The sequence below is a fragment of the Echeneis naucrates genome, chromosome 3 (assembly GCF_900963305.1).
Source record: "Echeneis naucrates chromosome 3, fEcheNa1.1, whole genome shotgun sequence".
NCBI lineage: Eukaryota > Metazoa > Chordata > Actinopteri > Carangiformes > Echeneidae > Echeneis > Echeneis naucrates.
Window position 1 is genome coordinate 21,336,101 of NC_042513.1, and position 26,264 is coordinate 21,362,364.

The following is a 26,264-nucleotide window of genomic DNA, read 5'->3' on the forward strand; positions in this document are numbered from 1 at the left end:
AAAACAATTTCATTTATTCTCACATCAGGGGATCAGTCACCACAGCAGTAAATCACACAGCTATTTGAAAGAGCTTTCATACTCTTTTTTTTATTGTTGCTGTCAAGATTATACACATCTAGGAAAAGACTAATATTGAGCACAAAATGGAACAATATTAAAACAAAAGTATGAACCCGGAGAAACAAGCTGAAGCTGCCAATCATGTGGACTTTTACAATAACCACTACTGGTTATTTAAGTGAAAAGATGGAACAGAGAGCAACAAGAAGAAAGAGAGATCTAAAGATTCAGTATGAGGTCACGCATTCGTTGGTTTTTACATCTTGTCTTAAAACTTTGTTTTTTAATTTGTCTTTAGGTTTGTACAACCTGTCGCCATACAAAGAGAGGAGAATAAAGTCAACAATGCATTGGGTAAAAAAAACAAAACAAAACAAATTGTACACAACTAATGCCAACCAGCCCAGTAGTAGAAATATGGCCACAATCTCCCCTTCCTGAGTTACAGCTTTGAATAATGAATAATTCATTCCTGTAAAATTGTTAGAATAAATAGAATTGTTTGAATTTGTAAGTGACAGCCAAAAATGTTTTGTGAGCTCAATGTGACCTTGAATTTTGACTTTTACCCAACAAAATCTAAGAAAGTTCATGTAAAGGGATTCTCTTGAAGAGCTCCCAAGATCTTGTACTTCATCCTCAAGTCTAAATGTTTTGAAGTTTGTCTCTCAAGGTGTTGAGATTTTGCTTTCAAAACAATGGGACAAATGGACGGACGTACAGGGACGGTGTACAGACAACATAAAAACATGATGGCTTCAACCCTGCCGGTCACTAAAAACACAATTTAAATAAGATACACAGATAAGGTCAAGTACTGTATTCAGTAATATTTAAATGGTAGTTTTTTCTTTGCACACATTGAAACACATATCTTTAAAATACATTTTTACTGCCTGTTTCAGGAAGACACCATAGTACCAGTAGACCACAAGCAGTTCTAAACTGTCACAAAAAGGTAACTCCCTGATCGCAATGCAAGTCTAAAAAAGGTCTACATGACAAAATTGTTTTATTCAAGTTTGGAACCCTCTGCACCCTGCAAAGTATAATATTTATCCATAAAACCAAGTCCCACAACTATCAAATGGTTTATTATCAAATAAAACAAAAGCAACGGAAAAGAAAGAAGTTCTGTTTTAGCTCAGGCTCCACAATGTGGTCTCCCTTTGAAACAACGGTAAACAAAGGGGAAATAAGCAAAGACAAAGATCTGATATAGAATATCGGCAAGGTAAATAAAATGTATGAAAATCTCACAGATGTATCAGGAAAAGGTTGGGTTCTGTTCCTGCAGCATGTGATAGCATGAATGAGTAACATGTGTGAACCCAACAAACAGTAAATAAAAATGGGAAAAACTAAGTGAGAAAAAAAGCTAACTTAAAGACATGTGTTTACGTCCATGTAAGGCCAATAGGAGTAAAAAGAAAAAACAAAAAAAAAAACAAAAAACAAATGGAAATTCAGTAAGTAGTAAGTTCACAGTACCTAGAAGTGACAGCTCCAATGAGAGCCGACAAGTTGCTGTGATACACAAACATTTTGTTGTGTACCAAAGGATTTAGCAAATATCAACCAGAAGCACTTTCATTGAAGGCTCCTTTTATCCAGTTTTCAAACAAGTTCAATCTGATCATTGGTTAGTTGGTCAAACACACCTGAAAAATGGAAATGTTCTGTGAGAATTATGGAGAAAATAGTTTTGCTTAACACTTAAAATTTCCTCCTCCTCTAGAAAAGAGTTCAAAATGTGCTGGTCCAATTAGTAAAATTTAGTACAAGATTTGAGAGAGTTAAGTTGGTATGTGGTGTGACACAAGAGAAGGCCTGATGACGACTTATTTGAGACTGACCAGGTCATAGGTCACAATGTACCTCACACTAAAATACAACTGTTCTTGAGAAAAAATGGGTTTCGCTTCTGCAATTAAGTGTCTGCTGAAGCAATATATTAACTTTTTTGTTTAACTTTAGTTTAATGCTCAACTTAATAGCCAACTCATCCAAAATTATTCAATTAATAATTGACTGTTTGTATATCTTTTGTTAAAATGTAAAATTACTCTATGTGGCCTTTTTAAAAACTGGCTTTATATTAAAGGTTTTATGTGCTTCTAGAAACATTTCATTTTTGATTCAAGGTAACACTTTCACCTTTGGTCACATTGCTGCCTACAGCTTAGTATAAAAGACAAAAAACAAATAAACTAACATTAAAAACAATCAGAGAAACCAAAAATAAAAGGTGTAACAGTGTTGGCAGGATGTATTTATGAGGAGATAGATGAAAACTCTTGGCATAAAGTTTCCTCTAATAGACAGGCAATCTTGTTTTGGTCCAACTGTGAAGAGAACACAAACATTTTCAAGAATTCAAATAATAATAATTAAAAGAAATATATAATATACATTGTCCTGCAAGATATTGGAGGTGTATGTCAACACTGCAGATAATGAAATCCATTGGGAGGTTTGAGTGATTCATGATGAAGTAAGTCTCGATACACTCTCACTCACAGAGCGATGAAGTGATTGCACAATGTGAGAGTGGGTTTGTGTGCTTGTCTAAGTGAGTGGGCAAAAGAGTACATATGTAACACTGCACATAAAGCTCTTTAAGGGGAAAGCGTAGGAGGGTATGTAGGAGAATCAGGTCTCACCAAACCTTTTAAAACCACCTATATGTGTAAATACCTTGCAGAATAGCACATTCACCAACTGTGTCAACCATACAAATATAAGCATGGCGCACAAACACACAATCAAGGCTCTTTAACACACTAAAATCTTACCTCACTGATTAGGCCCAGCTGCACCAGCTCTCCAGCCAAATCTTGAACATTCTCCTCTGAAACACACATCAGCACAGTTAGAAACAGGAATTTATAATATAACCTAACAATTCTACCAGTCACCCATCATTATGAAAAAAATAATGCACATATACACACACCTGATACTGAACAAAGGCCAGGCTTAGCATAATTAGCACATACAAAAACTGTGGTCCAGATGCTTTTAATCCAAATCCCACCAGACAGATGGGAGGTACAAAACAAACGACCAAAAACTAAACACTGAACATCACTCACTGCTTCTCCTGTGAACACATGCTGTTGTAACATAATGCTATTTTTATATTCCTGTGGCCATCTAGTAAAGCATTTATTGAGGAACATCCAATACAGCTGAAAAAGGACAGAGTAAAGACTGGATTAGCCCGGCAGGAAAACAAACAACGAACATGTTTCAACTTGCATGGCTTTCATCAGGATATGATATGTTAAAACAAGTTTTAACAACCACTTAAAAAGTTTTTAAAATATTCTTTAGTCTTGTTATTGCAAGACAACTTAACTTAATGGACTGATCTTTGGAATTTCCTCTACTGTAATACTCCCTTGCCTTATATCCTGAACTTATATTTTTATACGTTTTGTTCTAGTCTATCAAAAGTTTTCCCTTTTTTCAAAACTGCTTTGTCGAATAATCTGATGAAAAATCATGCCCAGACTTACTTCATGTCACAACTCTCAATAAACAATAATACAGGAGCATATACAGTACATCTCAAAGAAAACAAATATTAAAACTTCATTGCTATCAACAGTTTATGTCAGAAGGGCATCTTGTCATTTAATATGATTTGAGCTTTGATAATGGTATTATCACCCAGGCCATGGATTGTTTGACCCCCGTCCCCTCGGGCAAGAGGCTTTGGAGCATTAAGACCAGAACCACGCATCTCAAACGCAACTTCTATCCAGAGGCTGTTCGACTAGTGAACTCTTTGCACTTTTTCCGTTCTGTCTACAGTGCTGCTGTCTGTCATGCTGCCATTACCTACGATGCTGCTTTGTTTTAAACATGCTGCTCAGGTTTTTTTTTTAACCCACTGCCCTCCAGTGTTCATTAGATTTTCTTATTATTGTTACTTATTCTTAGTATAGAACTAATTTTTAGACTCATTGCATTGCATGCTGCTGAACCTGAGTATGATATTCGTTTCACATGTAAACATGCAAATGACAGTCCATCTGCCCTTATCCTTGAACTCTACACACTACACTACACAGGCCATGTAAACAAAATATATAGCACAGAAAGTTATTCAGTATATGCAATCATGAGGTATACTGTGTTTTATTAGACTAAAAACATACCATACACCTTCTGATATGAACTCCTATCTGATAACCTTTGGCACCAAAGATCAAACACGGCAAATGTATAATGTACATCTGAAAAAATCGTTTAAATATTCACCTGGTGTTAATATTTCACTGAAAAATTTACTGTAATTTTCCAACTGCACAAGGAATGTGGCTCAAACAAGATAAATAAGTGGAGGAGATGGAGCATCAATTTTCAGTAACGACAGTAAAACACAAGCAGGAACAGCTGTTTGCAGGAGGGACTGAAGCAGAGACAGAGGCTTCCTTGATGATTAGTATTCTGATATTGAATCACTGAACGAAAGCTGTCTAGTTTTGCACTAAAAAAGTTATGCAAGTTACCCTGCACAGAGTAAACTTGGACTTTGGTGTGTTTACAAGAAATGGCTTGTATATATCCTGATATCAGTAACAGGTCAGGGTGTGTCCAGGTTTGCCTGGATGTAAAATTGCAGTATGTCAGTGCTTCGCAAAGTGCGGGGTGCGACCCACTGGTGGGGAACGGAGACATGACAGGTGGGACGCGACAAACAGGAGGAAATTTTCAATTTCATGCTTTTCGTTATTGACAATAAAGATAATTCACTCCAAACAAAACACCCACACGCAAACAAAGTAATAATTAATGGCTAAAATGATTAACGAGCATTAGGAGACCGGAACAAAAATGTAACCTGGGACTAAAGTGCAAAAACAATGATTGACGTCGGGATGATAAGTGCAGCGGGCCAATATTTGCAGTGGGACAACAAGGTAGCAGGTAGCCGTGAGCAACATGGATACATTTGTGACGCAGACCACAAAAGAGCCAGAGCCAGAGCCAGAGCCAGCACTCACTCACTCACTCACTCACACTCACACACACTCTCTCTCACACACACACACACACACACACGACAGACTGTTGCTTCTCTGAAAACGAATTACAGATCTCAGCTCAACACTGAGCATGACTTGAGAGTGGCAGGTTCATGTCTGCAACCCCGTTTTGAGAGGATATGCAGTGCAAAACAGGCACATTGCAGCCAGTAATACAGGGGAAGTTCTCTTGTTTTTGCTTTTTGCACAGATTGCAAATGAAACCCTTTCATTATTTGACTACTGTACTTTTTGTTTTTGATTCAAGATATCAGTTGTGATGGCACAACTGCACTCTAATTTTCTTTTTGAACTTGCCGTAGATGTTTTATAAAATGAAATGTAATTTGTCAAGATTTTTGTTGGGACGACAGGGTCAAGCGGGACTTGAAAATCCCATAATTTTGGTCATTTTGTGAATGACCAAAAAAGTTTGAGAACCACTGCAGTATGTCCACTGGTGGTGTTAGGCTGTGAGAAACAGAGGAAGAGTGAAAGGGCAGGTCCACTCAATGTGTGTAAGCATGTGATATAGGAGGTATGAGTGTGTGTTTGTGTGTGTCAGAGGGGAGAAATGGAGAGGAATGTCTGGGAAGAGATCTACAGATCTTGATGCAGGAGGTGACAGCTGTCAGCTGCAGCGTTTCACAGGCCTGGCATTCTCCACACGCCTGTAACATTATACATGCCTACCATACCTGTGTGTGCTTGTGCATATTGGTTCATACTGCATGCATTCTTCTGACCAGTGCAGCAAAAAAAAAAACAAAAAACAATTTTTCCTCCTTTGGACTTGTCTGTGGCAACACAGTGAGACTGATATTGGTCTGAATTTCTTAATAAACAAGTTGCAATTGTTGTTTGGTCTTTAACAATTCAAATATGCAATCCAAATAAATTTGCCCAAAATAGAGGTGTAAGGTTTTCATGACAACTCAGCAACAGTCAGTGTCTCTGCCTAAAATAGTCTAGCGTACTGTATATTGTGAAGCCATCTGAGTTTCACACTCTTTCTGGAATCCCACTCTTACTTTCCTACATGAGTCTGTCAGTGCTGGAGAGATACTGTAAATTTAAACAGGGAGTAAAATCTGAGAGTAAAGGGAACTAAGCTTGTTGCAAATGATACAGATAAAGCCTCATCAGCTGTCATCTCCACTAACCATGGATTTCTATCATCATTCATAAACAGAAGTTTAAAAAGTAAACTGTCTTGATGAACAAAACAACCACATCTAAAAATATAAAAACCATACAACAGAGTTGGTCTTACGAGGTAACATGTCACAGCTTAGATGTCTATTCAGTTTGTCCTCCAGTTTCAGCAGTATCGTCAGCTAAAAAAAAGAAAAAACAAAAATTTAGATTTTTAAAAAGAGATTTTTTTTTTTTTTTTAGTTTGGAAAAAGTTGTTATAGTATATTGTTGGCCAATAAAGAAAACTTAAATGTTATAGAGACTCACATGAAACTTTGCTCCCTCCTCAACAGGTTCAACGTTACACTGCATTTGAATGACCTGTAGGAAAGGTAGAACTGAAGGTGAAGAGCTTTCAACCGCTGTTGGTACGATTTCAGAATAACAACTATATAGGCCGAGTCAGTGTGTGATAATGAGAACTAACTTCACCATCAGGGTGATATCTTGTGAAATCTTATTACTGTGACTGCGCAGTCTTTGTTAATATACAATATAACCGTACGTACCCGTCGTGTCTCAAGCTCTGTAGGTTCAGGGGTGGGAGATTTCACCAAGGGGATGACTACAGGAGATTTAATTGTCTCCTTCTGAGGCTGCTGAGGACAGGGCAGCCCAAACGCTGTCATTGGATAAATACCATTCCTGAGCCAAGACGAGAGCCATAGGAGGACAAAGGGAGAGGTGAGGACAACATGGTTGATTGAAAGCAAGAATAAAAGTATCAGGAGAGAGTAGATCAAAAAGTTGGAAAGTTGGAAGCTGAAAATTGATCCAACAGTGTAAATAAAAAACAACACATTTCCCTTTATTTTAATTGTACTGTCCTCTTTTTTTTCCAGAAGCAGACAAATGTTTGAGAAGGGCTTGGAACACAAAAATAGTCATACACCACTACTGCCCCTGTGTGGCCAGACAGTGTTTTATCATTCGTGGGTTACGTTGGTAAATTAACTTCATGTTACCAACTGAGCTTGCTCAAATTATCAGTCTAAAGGGTTTCTCACCTCACATCCTCCAGAAATTTATCCAGCTCCAAAGCAGGAAACTGTGAAAGTCTACAGAAGAAAAATAAACCTGACAGTAAATAAGTGTGATAGTAAAAGTAGTAAAATGATTAAGATATTTAAATTTTAATTTTAAATATCTATATATCTTGACTTAACGATAAAGTTGATTTGTTGCAGCCAAAGTGTATTCAAGTTATTGAAATTGTAATTGTCATCATCATACTGAAACAATATGTAATGATTTAAGCTATTATTGCTGTTGGTTTCTGGCCCTTACCTGAGCTGAACATCCTCTTTTGTCTCAGCAATGACCAAGTTTGGGTCCAGCTTCTTGGTCATCTCCTCTAAGGCGTTTTCAGGGATCATATCTGTATTTTTATGAATCATTATCGATTTACTGAGTCAAAATTCACAATTTTAGCTTTCTTACTTTTGTGTTGCTGTGTGGAAATCAGTGTGCTATGTTATGGTATCAGTGTGCTGTTCCCACAAAGTGCTGTGCGAGTGTAACACAACATCCACACTGATTTGGGGTCGTCTTTGTGTCCATGCAATTAATCATGGGTCCAAATAATTTGTAATCAAGTTGACCTTTTTTCAGTTAAAACCAAATAAAAATGTCCCTGGATCACCATTCAACCATACATCTCACAACGGCTTATTATAGAACCTGATGCACAACAAAACTTAAATGTGTGTGTGATAAAGACTCACGATGGTGGCTGACAATACAATGTGCAGCTAGTAGTTTTAGCAGTGGCACTTCAAACAGAGCTTGGTTAAACAGCAGCTCTCTGGCTGTAGGCCTTATACCAGGATCACACTCAAGGCACTTCTGGATTAATTCCTAAAACAAACATCCGTGTCACTCTTTTCAATAACAATAAGAAAAAACTCTGAATTGATCATTCTGGTGTAATCTTTTCAGATATTCAGGTCCATGCACACACATGTCTTACCCTTTGCAGTGGGTCCTCCAGCAATTGTATGGCATTGTTTATGGCCTCCTGAGGAACATTAGAAGACTCTCCATTCCCCTGAATCTCCAGAAATGCCATCTGTAACAAGAAGTTGCTTTGAAACAGAGCTCAGGCCTCATTATATCATGTATTGTGAATCTCATCTCACCTCTAATGCACAGATGCCAAATGAGTAGATGTCTACAGCTGTGGTGACATCATCAACAGCTACAATGAGATCAAGAGAAAAACTTATTGATATCATATTATATCTGAATTTCAGGCATTGTGGCATTTCCTTTGTAAAAACATAGTTGTAGTAGGAGGTTTGCCATGTGTTGAATTAAAAATGAAGGATTTTTGAAATTAATATTCAATACAAAAAAATTATTTAGTATTGTTAAAATATGGCTCTGGTATTAAAATGTTTCAAACAATACCCTGCTTTCCTTCTAGTCTACCAATATGACATACACGTGACATGAAGAGGATCTGATGTAATGCAACCTTATTATTTACTCATGGGGGGGGTCATGGAACAGTCAACAGAAGTACCTGTTGACTAAAGTCTCATTTCATTAATGTCTACCTCCATATTCTGGAGCAAAGAAGTGCATATTCTTCTGTTCCTCATGACAAGTCTTCACATGGCTGTTAATGGTGTCTGGAGCAACTGCAGATGAGAATTTAAAACAGTAAATTGTGAAAACAAATGCCAAGAAGTACAGAAAGTCAAGAAAGAAATTACACGATAGAGTCAGGACGCAACATTTATATAGTGCAAACTATCATCACGTTTGTAAAAGGACAGAGAACACGAGATAAAACAACGTTGTCTTTTTTTTTTTTTCATAAGACATGGGAGTTCTTATGAGGCTGTTACCCACGAGACAATCATAATACTGTAGGAAAACCATAATTTAGCATGATTTGACTCCATCAACAGTGTAACTTTATACCTGAGCCAATCTTGATCAGCCCATTGTGCTGAATGAAGATGGTATCACAGGTTAAGTTGCCATGGATGATGGGAGGGTCACATGAGTGGAGATAACTGCTCAATAGAAAAAACAAAACAAAACAGAAATGGATTTAAAGTAAACAAAAGACACTCTGGATTATTTCGTATGTATGCACATTTTCTTTAGAAACTCTGAAGTCTGAATAGGGGAAACAAACCTGAGAGCAGAAAGGATCTGTGTGCACCATCTCTTCCAAGTCTGAAGGACCATAGAGCTTATCAGAGCACTTTCTTGCTGGTTACCAGTTTGAATTCATTACAGCTCGCATTTTATCAAGAGGCGGAGCAGTACACATGGAATTTGCAGTTTATTGTTCATTCACTCACTAACACTTCAAAAACCCTTATTCTAATAAAAGTGTATTTACAAATAGTTTATTATTACCTTTTCATTCATGCTCTTGTGATTCTTCTTTGTTTTCTTTAGAAACTGCTTCAAGCTTCCTGAAGACATATACTCAGTGATGAAGATCACCTGAGGAAGAGAAAGGAAACAAAGGATAAGGAACATTGTTTAAATGCAGGTTAAACAAACTAATATTTGGTTTCATTTGATTATATTTGAAATGATACTATTTATACAGCTAACAGTTAGAAGATTCAGTAAAGTCTTGAATGACCGGAGACTCACCCTGGCACAGTTCTCCTTCGTGTCAGCCCAGTACTTGTGAAACTTGACAATATTTGCATGTTCCAAATGGTTCAGATTATTAAATACAGATTTCACTTTCTCCTGAACACAAGCAAAAACATATATAAATATATAAGTATGTCACATTTGTAATAACTTAACAATGAATTAATAAAGTGCAATCTGCATGTGCATCTGATGGGCATCTCAGCCTGCAATAACTAGCTGTCCATCCATGTACAGCACTTATCTGTCAGTTTCGCAGTGGGGCTGGAGTCAATCCCAGATGGCAACGGGCAATGAAAATGAAAAAATTTACCTGAAACGCTATTCAGAACCTTCTTGCTTGGAGGCTACAGTGCTATCCAAATCTGCTATCTTTCAAAAAAATATTTTCGGTGGGCTAAGGCAAAAATTGGAAACGTGTTGTCAAAACTCTAGTGATGTCGCTGTGAGCTACAGAACACTCGTGTTGGCACAACATGAGGTCCTCACAAGAAAAGGCATAGGGGTGGGAGATGCACTACAGCAACAACAGTCACAAAGAGAGCCCGTAAAGGGACTGAAAGGGGGAAGGTAAAACCTGGTAAGCTTTCAACTGATCATATCTAAGTTTCTGACTGAGCTCTCCAACATTATTACTGTTAATATAACATTAAATTAAAATGTTACATGATCAGTCATAAGGGAGTTAAGTTTCACTAAATATACTTCCTTCACTGGTTTTCCTACATTGCATTAACCCTGAGGCATGTCAGACTTGCTGCTCCAACTGTTACCAGTTTTGCATGCTTTTATGAAAGATAGTATAAAATATGTTTTATTTATGGTCACAATCTGTATTCTGTAAACGAGTCAAGACTACAATCAGTGCAAAGTGCCACTCACAACTATCTTTACCCGTTTTACTCTTACTCTTCAACACAAGGACTCACCTCCAGCAGTTTGAAGTTTTTCCTCTCTGAGATCAATACTTCATTCCAAACTACCTCCACTCCTTCCTCTGCGTCCATAGCCAAGTATGCAGCATCTATCCCAGGAACGTTACGCTGATTCACCTGCATTTGAAAAACCCGAAAAATTGTGTATGTGAACATGCAATTTAAATGGAATAAAAGACATAGAAACAATACATTCGAAAAGATTCAATAACTGAAGCAATGATAACCTGGAAAACAACTTCTGAGAAGCTATTTCGTTTTTGTCCATATTAAAATCGCTTGCTATGATAACATAATAACTATTTTGGGTGAGGTGTTGTCTTAATGGTAATTGATGCTAATGACTTATGAGGAAACCACTGACATAAAAACAGAGATACTGAGAAAAGAAAATCTCATTATACTTAGATTCCATCTTGACTCTGATAAATGACTACATCTAGCATCAAATTAATTATATTTTAAATAGTATTTCATTCTTCACAATAAGAAAAGTTTATGGTGTGTAAAAAAAATATATTTGGCCCATCATGTGAATATATTGTTAATTTTATAGAGCATGAAAGAAAAGTTATACAAGTTATTAAGTTTGTAAGAGTCTTTAGCAGAAAAGAAATTATAAAATTCTTGATTAATCCAATTAACTGAGCATCATGACACCAATCTACATGTCCAAGGATCAAGTCCCTTTGTGTTTTCATTGATGTGGAGAAACGTTTTGGGCCTCAGGATAGATTTGAAGTTAATACTTTATCCAACATTTTCACACAGTACCATCAAAGCGCAGCTTCCCCCCCATTTACCTCCTCTCTGCGTTTCTGCCAGCGGCCACAGGGACTCTCCTCCAGTATCTCTGACTCATCTTCGCTCTCATCCTCATCCTTTGTTGCCATGGGGACAGAGGCCACAGGTGGGCACACAGGTGCACCACCCTGTACCTGTTGCGCATTGCTGGACATGTGTCCTGCTGTGACCTCCGCCTTGTTGCTCTCTGAAAGCAGAGCTTCTCTGTCATCCGCCTCAAACATCTTCCGTGTGCCGTGTTTCCTCCTCTGGGCTCCTTTTTCCGAGCCTGCAGCAAGACAGGAGGCGCCCCCGTCTTCTTGCTCTGGTCACATCCCCGGGCCCCTCACTTTGTTTTTAACAAGCAGAGATTCAGGAGGGACGACTGCAAACAAATGGCACATGTTAAGGAAGGGTAATGTCAAAGGGCTACGACAGCGTTAAAAGTGTGACCCTTTTCAAACATTACGTACATTTTTCCATCCAATGTTAGTAGTCCATTTAAACTTCAGATGGACACAGGAGCAGCTTTTACTGCGAAAGGACACTGAAACTACACCTGGTCAAACTAAGCAGCTATTGTGGCTAACTTTCTTTCGGCTAACCAGGCTGCGGAAGGTAAATAAATAAGTACTTGGTATAAAGTTAAGTTGTAAAAGAACAAAAATCTTACCGTGGTCCAGAAAACTACCGCTGAATAGACGGCCATGTGTTACATAATGGCCGGAAAAAGCAGTAAAATCGGCTCAAATTGTCAGTTCGTCATAAAATGTGATGATATGGTTTCAGGTCCTTTTCTCCTGGCAGAAGTGGGAGGGGCGGGTACAAGTCCGGAGAAGGTCGTTTGCGCGAAGAAAACGCAGTGGTGTAGTTTTCACTAAAATATAAACTTACCTTTAACTCACTGGGCTTGAATGGAGGGACATTAAATTGGCTGCAGCATTAAACTGTCACCACACACGATGAAATATTATTTTAATGAACTAACTCTGGTGTTTTGTCTGTTTAATTATATGCTGATGAGTCCCAAGTTGTCACAGCGCCATCACAGAGCTGGAGGCGTTTGTTTTATTTTAGTTTACGGCGCCGAAAAGAATAAGGCGTGGGGGACAAAGGCTTTTCTCTCAGCGACACATAATAAATCAGGTATAACCAATAAACAGTATCGAGATAGCACACTTTTTGGACAAGACAACAAAGAATACATCTCTACTTTGCCCCTTTTAAGCCCAGTCACCGCCTCAGTTTTCATATGAGTGTTAATATCGAGCGCACTCAAACACGGTTCTCCTGGCGAGCAACTCTTGGATAGTCAAGATAATTCCCCTCCACAAAGTAAGTAAGACGGGATCTCTCAGCAAGTTGTCCCTGAACTTTATAGCTGCATAATGTTTATTTTAACTCATATAGTGATTCAAGAATTAGTGTTTAGAGCTGGTTGGCTGCATAAAACCAGAAAGTTTAATTTCAGCGGTCTAATTTTAGTGGCTGTCTAAGCGGAAACGGAAGTAGCGGGAGGTGAACACTCTCGACTCGCCCATTGAAAGTGCTACAGCTGTTCTCACGTTGCTAAATTTCTGCGCAAGATGTTATTCACGACTACCGTCCGAGACAGTGATGCAAACAAGTCCCCTGGAAAATAAAGGGATTGTTGTGTAGCTGACATTAACAAAGAACCCCCCCCCCTCCCCTCTCCGTCCAGCATGCGGAGGCTCAGCGGTGCCGAGGCCGGGCGAAGGGGTCGCATATAAGGGATATTTTATGGAAGGTGGGACGAGGCAGAGGCGGTGAGGCTGGGAGACAGGGCATCAGCTGAGCTGGGACAGCTTTAGCAAGCTAGCTGTCGTGACAGTAACGGGAGCAGTCGGCCACTTTCCCTCATATAATAATAATAATAATAATAATTATTATTATTATTATAGTCACAACAATAAAACAACTATTCGGCTCAGCTATCATGGCTACTAATGGAAACAATTCAACGCCTGCGATGGGGGAGATCATCCAGCTGAACGTCGGTGGGACAAGGTAGGTTTCCTCACCATCATGTGGGGAATGTGACTTCTGGCCACGTACATCATGTATGATGAGATCTGCCTGTAGGTGAACCAAGTCGCTCCACGGTTTCATTACTCTGTTTCATTTTTTTCATTCGCCTTATTCTGTCTGTCTCTCGCACACACTCCGGGTAGTTGGAACTGAACACGATGTACATGTAACATTATGGTGAAATGATTTCAGCGAGGCAACTTTTATTCTCATCAGTGTTAAAATGATGACTTCATGACATCACTATGCTCATAAATGGACTGATATTTCTATGTTAGTGATTGCAATAAATGTGTTATTGTGTCCTTGTGCTGTAGGTTCAGCACCTCCAGGCAGACTCTGATGTGGATCCCAGACTCTTTCTTCTCAAGGTGGGGAATTGTTGGTGTATGGAATAAATGGGCTGTTTATGCAAGTGCTCTTCCCTCTTCATCACTATGTTTTCAGCCAATGAGATGTCATGTGTAGTGCTATCCAGGTTGCACACTGAGATACTAATGCTTAATGTTTATAGCAGGATTAGAAGAGGGATAGGAATTACCTTCTCCGTACTCCCTTTGAGACTAAGATAAATAAACTGCGAGTGTAAACTGTAGATGTAATAGGTCAGTGACTCAGTAGGCATGTTATAGCCAGTCACAACTGAGCTACACAAAATTTGCATTACATAATTAATGTTGAGTGGGGTTGTTCCATTGTCATGTCTTTGTCTTTATCTGCGCCTCTGTCTGTGGAAGGAAGATGCCAGATGCTTACAATTACAGTCCACAGCACATAGAAAATAAAAAGAATGTCATGTATGTCATGTATTTAGTTTTAGGATTTTAATGAGCTGGGAATCTTGTATGGATCCCATACTCAGCTGTGTGTTTCTCAAATTCTTTGAGTGAGTTATTTAGTTGTTATTCCAGACCTGGAGAGAAACACTGTGTTAAAGGGCAACAGCTGATTGGGGCTGGGCAAACATCAACATCGTTGCAATCTCAAACACTTGACTGAACTAACAGTTTGACAACAGCTGACCAGGTAGTGTGAAATGCTGTCAGACTGTCTGCCAGTGCACCTGTCTGTCTGCTGCCCTGTCAGTCTCCCTGCGCACAGCTGTCTGCTCACCCAACACAAATGTGAAGGCGAACAGCAACATGTGCTGATATGAAAATAATCTGAAGTTCAGAGTCAGCAGGTTAGAATATAACTGCTGTAACACTGCTGGTATGTGGAAATGGAGAAGTGCTTGGGTTAACTGGATCTGTGTGTGTGTGTTTCAGTTTGCTGAGTGGAAGGATATCCACTCTTCGGGATGAAACTGGAGCTGTGAGTAAAGCCTTTGTTACTTCTTTTTTTTCCAGAAGTAGCAACTGACATCTGACCATCCCATAAAAGCTTCATGACATTTCTTCTGTAATAATGCAATTTAAAGAAATGCGGCACGTGGCCTTCGTGATCATATGTGTGTTCTCGGGAACAAAAAGCACTGTTTGGGAGCCAAGGAGACAAAGCCTGTGACACTTTCATCATTAAATTTCATCCACTGGGACTCAAAGACTAGTTATTTTGAATGTTAGTAGATGATACATTTTCTATTTTACTCTAATCATTCTCTCTCGCTTGTCCATCTTATTTTGTATTTTGACTTTCATCTTGTGTATATATTTCCCATCTTAAAAACGCTTGCATGCTGAGTGAAGTGAACTGAAGTCAAATCTGTCGTTTGTGTGCACAAACTTGGGATTTGAAAGACAATTCTGATTCTGTTGTTTTACATAATTTTTTCTTCATGGATAATACATTGAAATGCGATCATTGACTACTGTGTCAGTATTACAACAGCATCAGAGCAAATGTACACAAGAAACTGCCGATGGTGTCCAATGTTCCACAGTTACTTTAATAATTTAATGAGTGCTTCTTACTTCCAGATATTTATCGACAGAGATCCTACAGCTTTTGCACCAATTCTGAATTTCCTGCGAACCAAAGAATTGGACCTAAGGTAAGGAGCAATGACAAAATTCAGAAAATTTCTCTGATTGTTAATCGTAAGGACACACTTGACTTGTGTTTCTTCCTGTAGGGGTGTCAACATCAGCGTCCTGAGACATGAAGCAGAATTTTATGGGATAACTCCTTTAGGTATGTTTTTGTGCAGAGTTTTATGGAAATAGAAGAAACAACATTGACCTTAGCACTAGTACCGATACTTACAGACAATTAGAACATGCCACTAGATAGTAATAAAAAAAGTATATATATTATATAAAATATTCTTGTAGCCCATTTTGGGAACTATTCTGATTATAAAATATCCTATAATGTCCAGTGTGTTTTACAACTTGAACAAGGTCAAAACCACAATACAGTTCATTTCTTGTGCGCTAATGTTATTTTACTTCCTGTTTCACTGTTTGTAACTTCCCTACATTGTCTGTGTACAATGGATAATTCCAGTAATCAACTGATCACTGATACAGATCGCATATTATAAACCAACACAAATCACTGGTGCACATTTTAAAACGATGCACACACAACACAAAACAGACTGAATTAGTCTAGCAGAGGCACAATCCCGAGGAATGTCCAAGTGACAAAAATTAATTGATAAATGGATATAGGAAACACAAAATAAAGATGCAATGTTATATTTAAATGTTAAATAGCAAAAGGACCATTTATAATACTAACCAATAAAACTGCAGTGTATGTTTTTGTGTTCAGTACGGCGTCTGTTGCTGTGTGAGGAACTGGAGCGCTCATCATGTGGCAGTGTCCTCTTTCATGGTTACCTGCCTCCCCCAGGTGAAGACATGAAACTGAGCAACAGAGAAAATGAACTGAAAATAAACTGTACATGTTGGTTTAAGACAGAATATTCTGCTGATGTTTAACACACACACACACACACACACACACACACACACACAAGAAAACACTGGTCCAGAAAAGAAATGACCCTGTTCTAAGATACAGAAAAGCATAGAAACTAAATCACTGAATATTTCTTCGACAGCTGTACCTGCCCGCAAATCAAGCTCTTCCTCAGCGGCATCTTGCTCCTCCTCTGAAGAGCGGCCTGGCCCGAGCGGCGCTGAGGGCTTCACCTGTGTTGGTCCCCCTCCTCACCCCTCTCTCCCTGGTTCACCTGGAACAGATGACAACCACAAACTGGGTGAGTATCCCTGAGCGGCCTCAGGCAGTGGAAAGGTAAATGATGGTGGTAATCTGTTCATTGAGTTCATTGAAACGCTCCAACTGAACAGCAGTGTAAGGAATGTAACAAACACAAATAAATAAGTGTCTGATTCTAGACGTTTGTATTGCCTCGCCAATATTTTTGGTTAATGAACAAATAATGTATATGTTGAACCAATACTCTCATTAGATTTATGTATTTTATTTTTTCCATGTGTGTGTATGTAGGTCCTGTGATTGACCCCAGGAAGGTGTTGATTATAGCAGGACACCACAACTGGATTGTTGCAGCTTATGCACACTTTGTCATCTGCTACAGGTAATGTTTACCAACACAGCTTTAGAAGAGTGTCTGCTTTGTTGTGTTGTTCATTAAATGAAGACCGCCGTAAAATGAATGATAGGAAGATTGTGTCATTTTCTGTCAGTCATCTTTTGTGATATATCTGAACTATTTATTTTTTTATTAAAACAAGCAAAGAAATAGAGAACATGAAAATGTTATCTGATTTAAAGTTGAAGAAGAAATACAATATCTTTTAGCATATGGTCATGTGCCGTAAAAACTGGCCAAAAAAGGAAGTAAAGAGACAAAGATTAAAACTAACCCTGCTTCTGAATCTGAAGTTAGAAAGCTCTGTTTTATGGGAAATCCAAACCAAAAAAAGGAAGCAGGAAAACATACTTGTGTTTGTGTGATCTCATTACAGGATAAAAGAATCTTCTGGATGGCAGCAGGTGTTTTCCTCCCCCTATCTTGACTGGACCATCGAACGTGTTGCACTTAATGCCAAAGTGGTGGGTGGCCCACATGGAGACAAGGACAAGATGGTGGCTGCTGCCTCTGAAAGCAGTATCATCCTCTGGAGCATCCAGGACGGAGGCAGCGGTAACGAGATAGGTAGGTTGGCATGACAGAAATAAAATATCGTCCAGAAAGAGAAATTCGGCACGCAGTGACTGTAGCCTCATGTACGCTGTCAATTCACCCTCCATGTGCCCCAAAACGGTCCCAGGTGTGTTCAGTCTGGGTGTAACTGTCGATGACCTCTTCTTCATCGGGAACCAGTTAGTGGCTACGAGCCACACCGGGAAGGTGGGGGTGTGGAATGCTGTCACACAACACTGGCAGGTACAAGTGCATATGTTTCTGTTTTATCATATGTTAAAACAAAGTAAAGGTTGTATATTAAGTAAGATTACATAAAATAAAAACACTGTGCTGACTGTGAACTATTGTTGTCATGTTTTTAAGGTTCAAGATGTGGTTCCCATCACCAGCTGTGACACAGCAGGATCCTTCCTCCTCCTGGGCTGCAACAATGGCTCCATCTACTACATAGGTACACACACGTGTGCGCACACTGGGGTCGCTAGCTTCTGTCACTCACTGGACATTAGTGAAGTCAAACAGAAATGAGAGAGTATGGTACAGCAAACAACCTTTCAAACATTTTTTTCAACGACAACATTTTTGAAAGGATAAAAATCCTTCGATATTTCGTTACATGTAATTTGAGCCTCTTTTTTCAGACATGCAGAAGTTTCCACTGAGGATGAAGGACAATGATCTTCTGGTGACTGAGCTTTATCATGACCCTTCAAACGATGCCATCACGGCACTGTCTGTCTACCTCACCCCTAAAACCAGTAAGTACTTCCATTTTCTATTAATGGCGACCCACCTTGAAGCCACTTATTGCTTTGTGAACTGCCTTTATGAAACCTCGAATTTGCAATTTGGCTGTTTCCATCTTATTTTTTTTTAAACTGTCTTTGGAGGAGAAGGTGGAAAAGTGAAATTGGGAAATAGGGCCTTTTTTTGCAGACTTCCAATCTGATTTCTTTTTGAAGCCAGTGAAGTCGCCCCCTGATGGCCATTAGATAACATGCATGTTTAAAGCACTTTCACACAGTCTATGTTCCCCTTATCCAGTTTTTCAAAAATGAATAAAAGAAGAATAAAAATAAACTAAACTTAAGAATTTATGTTTTTGAATACAAGATATTATTTTTAGATCAGTTTCATGTCCTGGGAAATAAACAAAGCACACAGTTTTTGATGTAATATCAGTCAACTGACCTGACACTGACGCATTGTGTCTGTATGTCCGTCTTCATGTTGTGTTTGTCTTCTGCATCAGGTGTGAGTGGGAACTGGATAGAGATAGCTTATGGGACGAGCAGCGGTGCAGTGAGAGTGATCGTACAGCACCCGGAGACAGTGGGATCAGGCCCCCAGCTCTTTCAGACTTTCACTGTACACAGGAGCCCGGTGACAAAGATTATGTTGTCTGAGAAACATCTGGTGTCAGGTGAGGATGGTGAACCAGGTCGGAGGTTTAGTCTGTCTCCCTGGTGATGGAGTAATGGTTGAGATAATGAGTGTACAAGACCACAATAAAAGAGCCGACTGTTAAGATCGAATTACATTTTGTTATTTGTGGTTCCTTGCTATGTGTAATTCAAAGCTTGTGTATTTCCCCCCCCCATATGTATCAGTGTGTGCAGACAACAACCATGTGCGGACATGGACGGTGACTCGATTCAGAGGGATGATCTCCACCCAGCCAGGCTCCACCCCTCTGGCCTCCTTCAAAATACTGTCCCTGGAGGAGACGGAGAGCCACGGGAGCTACTGCTCGGGGAATGACATAGGCAAGAGAGATGAAAGCGCAAGAAGAATAGAAATAAAATGTGGAAATAGAGATTAATTTGAAGAAAGGACAGATGTAGAGATGAAAGAATTGATTGATTGAGTGATTTAGGTGTACCTTCTTGCCTTAGGTCCATTTGGAGAGCGAGATGATCAGCAGGTTTTCATCCAGAAGGTCATCCCCATCACCAACAAACTGTTTGTGAGGCTCTCATCAACTGGAAAAAGGTACAACGTTCTCCATCTACTCCTTTTCCTCCTCTTCATCTGACTGTCTTTTTTAGTCAGCATTTACTTTGCTGCTGTCTGAGGGTTTTGTGTTTGCCAGGATCTGTGAGGTGCAGTCAGTGGATGGGACCACCATCTCTTGTTTCATGGTGCGGGAGTGTGAAGGTTCCAGTCGGATGGGGTCACGACCTCGGCGTTATTTGTTCACTGGTCACGGCAATGGTAGCATCCAGATGTGGGACCTGACCACTGCGATGGACACCGCAAACAAAGGAGAAGAAAAGAAGAAGGAAGGTGAGATAATGCAGACTAATGGATGATAGAGCACGACAGATTTGCTGGGATTCATACTCTGTGTTCATGAGAGAAGAAACGAAGCACCGCTGTGATATAAGAAAGGATGTGCATGTTTACTCACCTCATAGATACACAGTAAATACAGCTGACTACATTTTTTATGTTGATCAGATGTGTCAAAGATCTCAAAGTGGCTGCTGTGTCTCACAGATGTAGGTGGCCCTACAGAGGAGGAGCTGCTGCAGCTGTTAGATCAGTGTGACCTGAGCACCTCCCGCTGTGCCACACCAAATATTAGCCCTGCGCCCTCTGTGTTGCACCACACACGCCTGCGAGAGTCCTGCTCAAGGTGTGAAAGGAAGTTCACAAACACAACTTTAAACAAATGCGTGTACACACTTTCTCTCACTCTCTCACACACACACACACACACACACACACAAAAGGAAACAACCAGCTATCTTCAGCTGTTTGCTTAATTCTGTCTATGCTAATATACATAAATAGGGAAGGTTTTTTTTTTTAGGCTCACCATATTTCATTACACTAAAAACAAAGTCTTTACCATTGATGTCTTAGCTGTCCCTCTGCCTCTTGCTTCATTCAGTCTGCAGTTCCAGGCCCAGGAGCCCATTCCTGAGAGCCAGGCCACGTATGGAGCTGTGCGACCCTACAGAGAAAGCCCCCTGTTGGCCCGGGCCCGACGAACTGAGTCTTTCCACAGCTATCGGTAAAAGAATTGTTTGACTGTCGAGATACTTAAACACTGATAGATACTTACAAAGGGCTTTTTTTACCCAGACTGTTTAATTGCTTTTAGTTGAACACACTGACTGAACTGAATAAAATAACAGAACAGATACAGCCACCAGGGGCGATACTTCAGTTCACACATATTGGGACCCAGTTTTGAAGTATCCGTTTAACTACTTACAAAATAATCACCAGGGAAAATGTGCCTTTTTTAGTATTGGGAAATCATAAGAAGTTTCTTTCCTCTGTACATTTCTCCACCATAACTGATCTGCATCCATTTCTGCTTCCATAGAGACTTTCAAAACTTCAGCCTGAGTCGAGGTATGTTGGACAGCACAGCTCAAATTTCCAACCAGGGCCCTGGCCAGATCCAAGACAGCCGCCGATCACTTTGTGACTTTGGGCCTGAGGACAGTGAGAGGAGATCCTTGTCCATGGAGCTCTGGGCCTGCCGAGGCACTGCTGCAAGCCCCAACACAAATATTGGGGTTTTGGCTGCTGCTGGTGTTTCTGGGGCGAAGACAGAGGGTAATCAGGAAACTCAGAGGCAAGCTCCGGACAGCCCGGTTCCTGGGAGTGATGTTCGGCGAAAGGTGCACCCACCAGAGGAGGGAGAAGGAGCGGCATCCGGGGGAGATGGGGTGAAAGCAGAGGGAGGTGTGAGGAAAAGGGGAGTATTGGAAGGTGGTTTTTTAGGGAGGAAGAGGGCGCCCCCAGTTCCTCACCTGTCCTCCGTCCCCTCTGGATCTGATGGTGGTGGCAGTGACTCCTCTGCAAATGCATCCCCCTCCCCCACCAAATTAGCCTCCTCCACCTCGCCACGACACAGGAAGCTGGCTCCAGAGTCATCAGCCAATCAGGACAGCAGTCTGTGAAAGCACACAATCTGCCCACCACCCACTTCTCATCCGTCAGAGGTGTCCTGTTGGTGCCTATTGTGCTAAATTCAGGATATAAATGGGTGAAGAACCTATTTTTTTGGGGAGCCCACACATAATGAGTCTGTGTCTGAGCACAGAACTGTCATTATATTTGCTCCTGAGGCTCAACAATCTTTATTTGTACTGTACAACTTTAATTTAAGTCAGTGGAACTCCATCATAGTTGTCATACTTTTGAGTGCAAAGCCCGACACGAGGAAGCAGCTACAGCCTCCCAGCACGAGCAGTGACATCTAAACCAGAGCAGGAATGTGCTGATCACTCATGGACAGAGGTTTGTACTATCTCTATTTGCTTTTGGTGGCTCCTGATGAGGTTCACTTTTTGAGGCAGGAGTCTGATAATAATTTGCTGGCTCAGCGCTGAAGAACAGCTGATACAGGCAAGTCTGTTTGCTCTGGTTTGATCAATGGTATGTTGCTGGCCGCTTGGTTTGGAGCACAATCAGGTGTTCGGCCCCAGATAAGACTGAATCCATTAACTTAATAATAATAACAATAATAATTTAAAAAGTGAAGAAAAAAAAGATAACATGGCAGGGTATTCATAACAGAATGGGAGTTTCTAATACATGAGGCGTGTCCTATTTAGCTTGTCAGACCCTTAAAGAGCTAATAACTAAACTGGAATTAACAAAGGAATACACCTGTTTTATTAGATTTTAGAGTGCTTTCACTGACTAGTGGGAATGACTATGACTTTAACCATTTAGGCTATTATTTTAATCAGGTATTCGTGTTATTTCGTTGAATTATTTGTTGTGTATACAATGTCAGAAGGTCCTCTGAAATCCCATGACAAAAATATTTAATAATTACATAAAACAGAAGAAACAGCAAATCTTTACGATTGAGAAATTGAAATCTGCTGAAATGCTTTCATTTATCAATAATGAAGGGTTTTATAGTTGTTTCCGATACTAGTTCCATACAGATTTGTCGAAAGGATCAGAGCCGTTTCAAAGACAGAACTCATGACGACTTTAACACGTTAGCTTTTACCTAAAGCTTGGCAGCTACTTTAATTCCCAAATGTCCCAAAAATACTTGGCTAAACTCAGAAACACCCGCAATATTGTTATTAAAACAATTTGAGACATTTTTATAAAATACTTGTAAATGTGAATTTGACAAAACAAATTAGTGTCACATAGCTGGAATCTTACAGCGTGATGGATAAACTGATTTTATGCAGTCAAGATATCACACTCACTAACAGTGGCAGCACATCAACTACATTAACTGATATGGAACAAAATCTGTTTTTAATGTTTTATCGTTTACATGTTCATATCAGTGAAATCATTTTGCATATTTTACTGTTCTTCATTCAGAAGAATCTCATATTTGTGCTCTAAGGTTCATGAATAAGCAAAAACTAGTTGTGTTCCTCTTTGAATTAAGTTTCTTCACAGTGGTGCCTGAGTAAGATCACACTAATTATTATTTATATTTATTTTTGTAAAGCATCAAAAATAATACTACACTCACCTCAACAAAAGGACCTACACTACATCACTTTACTCCCTTTGAAACAGGTGGTGATGTGTCTTATCTTGTTTTGGATGACTGTCGCAGTGCCTTATTTAAACTTGTTTGATGGTAATCCGGATATTTGTGTGTTTTAATTGAAAAGGATCACGACCAAAGGCCTGAAACTGGAGCTCATTGTGTAGTCACATAGCAGAACTGTCTACTCTGGCTTTGGACCGCATTGTCAAATGGTCGATCTGCATCAGGCCCAATTAGATTTAATGACTGTATGGTAAACCATTCGTGTGGTCTTTTGAATCGATTGGCATTAGATATCCCCTGTAATTACTGCTAAAGTTGACAATAACTGGAAAGTCCATCTCATTTCCCCGCACTGAGCGAACTTTGGTCTTTAGCTTGTTCTTGTGAAGGTAAAACAAGAGTGTACACTGTAGGAGACACAAACAATGCACCGTGGTCATGTGGTAGTGGGCCTAAAAGGACTAGATAGCTTGTTTAAGTTTAAGCAGATCAGTTTCTGATCTTTGGTACTTTTAACCTTGCGGGGACAACGTGCTGTAAAATGTATGTCACAGTAAAAAAGATAAGTAGAGCTAGAAAGACTTTGCTGAAATGCGCATTTTACTTTGCCAAATCCAATAGCTATGTAACCTCACACATTGTGTATCATTCAACATTAAAATACAAAAATCTTGTCCCTGTCTGTACAAAGATGTTCATTTTAATAGTTTAATACGCCACTTTATGGAAAGTAGACATATTCAAAGTGAAATCCTAACACAATTGCATTTGTGTGTCTGTGTGTGATCGTGTCGATACTTACACTGCTGTTCATTGCATATTGTCGGGAATCATGCCTATATTGATATTACCTTGCTATTGGACCTAACTGCATTTGCACTTGCACTATTAAGACTAATATTAAAGTACTTGCTAGTCTATTTTATTTTATATAAAGTATAAAGTTTGAAGTGTATTTCAGCGCATAACTGACTTATCTTTATCTGTTGTCCGTTGGTTCCTCTCTGGCTGTGTTTACATTACATTGCAGTCAGACACAAGTGAGCCAAAAGGATTACATATCTGTTTGTCTAAACTGCCCTGTACATCATTGTTTATGTTAAAAATGCTGCATTATGTTGTAATATTATTTAGATTACATCACATATAATACTGATCAAATATAATGTATAATTTCATAATGTTGAAATTTTAATAAAAACAGTCACTGTCTGAAAATGTTCCCATTTTTTTGGCTAAATGTGGTATTCATGTTCTAACAGATAATTTAGAACAACAACATTTTTTTCCAGGCTAGTGTTATAAACACCAGGTTAAAGAATAATTGACAACATAAATAAAAGTAAAAAAAAAAAAATGTTGTTGGTTTTTGGGATGTGTTTATCTTTGAAAATCATGCTTAGATCACAAGAGTTTTTGGGGATGACCTGAATTAATCATTTTATTTATAGTATTTAAAATATCTTAAAAATCATCACCCTTAAAACGCGACTCAATCAAATGACTAACAGGCTGAAAGAATTGCTGCCAGTCACTGCTAAGTTGTTAGCACACGGGTCGTGTGGATAATTTGCCAAAGGTGTGTGTGTGCGTGTGTGTGTTTCCCCTACGCTTTCATTTCACTAACCTTCCTGTTCAGACAGTCTCCTCTCTGAGACGCGGTCTGTCGTCATTGTGATTTATGAGTTTAATAAAAACCTGTGTGTGTGTGAGTGTGTAGCTCAGGGCCATACTGTCCCTTACAATCACTCTACAAGCTCTCTTTTCACAGCCTCTCTCTCTCTGTGGCTGACAATAGCTGTGAATGTGGCTGTGAATGTTTTAGAAGTGCCCTTGTCAGACTGGTGTCCTTGAGCGAGGGCAAGGTTGTTACTGCCAGTTTGTTAATTTCAAACTTGCCTTGATGTCCCCTTAAGGGACGCAGGAGCAAAACTAAATTACAGCTGTGTAGTTTTGACAGAGATACTGTCCCCTCTGTGTGTTTGTGCTGCTGTGGAAACTAAGTCTGATGCCACATCTGTGTTTTACTGACTCAGATATAAAGCTGGACCCAGTGGCGTCCAGTTAGTTGTTGGTAAAACATGAATGTGGTCCAGCTGCCGACAATGTTTCCTGAGCTTTTGTAAATTTTGAAAATTATTAGGAAAAATTTGTCTGTTAAGCTAAATATCCACATCCCAGTCACATCCACCATGTTCCTCATAGCCACACAATCACATTATTTATCTATACAGTATGTGCAAATTTAGATCCCATCAGTGTCTTTCCCCAATATGAATGAGTATTACAACCATCGCACAACATCACTCTGATATTTAGGTACTTGTGTGTCAAAATTGTTTTGTTTGTGTGTTACCCATGTTTACAATGCAGTAAAAATACTGTCATAGAGTGCTTGTTCAAACTCAGTTGTAGTCCATAAGTAAAAGAGCTGAGAGCGTCTGCAGCCAACAGAGAAATCACAGAGGGAAGACAGCGCTGATGGCTTGCATTGCAATTGTCTGTGATGTGTTGATATTTCAAATCTGACCACATAAAGAAACTGTGACGACACAAGTAGAAAACATCCTTTTCATGAGCAATGGCCAATATGTATAATTTACCAGCAAAATACAAACACTGATCAATATAACATCTATAAATAAGAACAACAATAAATAATACTGCCAGTTTAAAAAAAAAGAAACTGTTTTACAACAACACAGTAGGCTTCAAATTTAAACACAGAGCCACAAAACCCATCAACATGACAGAAGCTCATTTTTTTCCCTGATAAATACTGTGTCCATGATGTTTAGCTTCTTCGAAAAATTATTTACCAATCTGTCAGATCAAATTTAAACACTAGCTGCATATCAATTCAGAGAACACGGTGTACAAAAGTGAGGCCACTTTTCTTTTTGAAAAGTGATTAATCACTAGTACGTATACAGTCAGTGTTGCAACGAAGGATCCAACAGGTAGATCTTCTTGACGACTTTTTTTAAGAC

At 39.3% G+C, this 26,264-nt stretch overlaps 2 protein-coding genes across 2 annotated transcripts; one reads left to right on the forward strand and one right to left on the reverse strand.

Moving 5' to 3' along the window:
* Positions 1 to 33: 33 nt before the first annotated feature.
* LOC115040897 (nuclear receptor-binding protein-like) lies at positions 34 to 12,455 on the reverse strand. The gene is made up of 18 exons (XM_029498021.1): positions 12,315 to 12,455; positions 11,662 to 12,026; positions 10,853 to 10,975; positions 9,918 to 10,019; positions 9,672 to 9,761; positions 9,445 to 9,485; positions 9,225 to 9,319; positions 8,855 to 8,938; positions 8,435 to 8,493; positions 8,266 to 8,364; positions 8,021 to 8,153; positions 7,584 to 7,674; positions 7,304 to 7,354; positions 6,806 to 6,941; positions 6,564 to 6,617; positions 6,373 to 6,436; positions 2,859 to 2,914; positions 34 to 2,408 (listed from the first exon to the last, which is right to left on the reverse strand). The coding sequence occupies exons 2-18, from the start codon at positions 11,884 to 11,886 to the stop codon at positions 2,337 to 2,339; spliced, it is 1,575 nt and encodes a 524-aa protein (XP_029353881.1). The 5' UTR covers positions 11,887 to 12,026; positions 12,315 to 12,455; the 3' UTR covers positions 34 to 2,336.
* Positions 12,456 to 13,375: 920 nt separating this feature from the next.
* Positions 13,376 to 24,470, forward strand: kctd3 (potassium channel tetramerization domain containing 3). Its single transcript, XM_029497766.1, has 19 exons — positions 13,376 to 13,669; positions 14,008 to 14,061; positions 14,959 to 15,004; positions 15,610 to 15,683; positions 15,765 to 15,823; positions 16,409 to 16,489; positions 16,701 to 16,859; positions 17,111 to 17,201; positions 17,593 to 17,783; positions 17,899 to 18,014; positions 18,138 to 18,225; positions 18,416 to 18,532; positions 19,027 to 19,197; positions 19,385 to 19,540; positions 19,670 to 19,766; positions 19,867 to 20,060; positions 20,274 to 20,412; positions 20,671 to 20,793; positions 21,112 to 24,470. Exons 1-19 carry the CDS (start codon positions 13,599 to 13,601, stop codon positions 21,692 to 21,694), a joined length of 2,610 nt encoding a protein of 869 aa, XP_029353626.1. The 5' UTR covers positions 13,376 to 13,598; the 3' UTR covers positions 21,695 to 24,470.
* The last annotated feature ends 1,794 nt before the right edge of the window (positions 24,471 to 26,264 follow it).

Coding starts and splice junctions, on each gene's coding strand:
- kctd3 (XM_029497766.1), top strand. CDS start 13,599: ATGGCTACTAATGGAAACAATTCAACGCCTGCGATGGGGGAGATCATC. Junction 13,670..14,007: donor CTGAACGTCGGTGGGACAAG/GTAGGTTTCCTC, acceptor CTTGTGCTGTAG/GTTCAGCACCTCCAGGCAGA. Junction 19,767..19,866: donor CTCTCATCAACTGGAAAAAG/GTACAACGTTCT, acceptor TGTGTTTGCCAG/GATCTGTGAGGTGCAGTCAG.
- LOC115040897 (XM_029498021.1), bottom strand. CDS start 11,886: ATGTTTGAGGCGGATGACAGAGAAGCTCTGCTTTCAGAGAGCAACAAG. Junction 10,020..10,852: donor AAAACTTCAAACTGCTGGAG/GTGAGTCCTTGT, acceptor GCTTGTGTTCAG/GAGAAAGTGAAATCTGTATT. Junction 6,942..7,303: donor AAATTTCTGGAGGATGTGAG/GTGAGAAACCCT, acceptor GTCTTGGCTCAG/GAATGGTATTTATCCAATGA.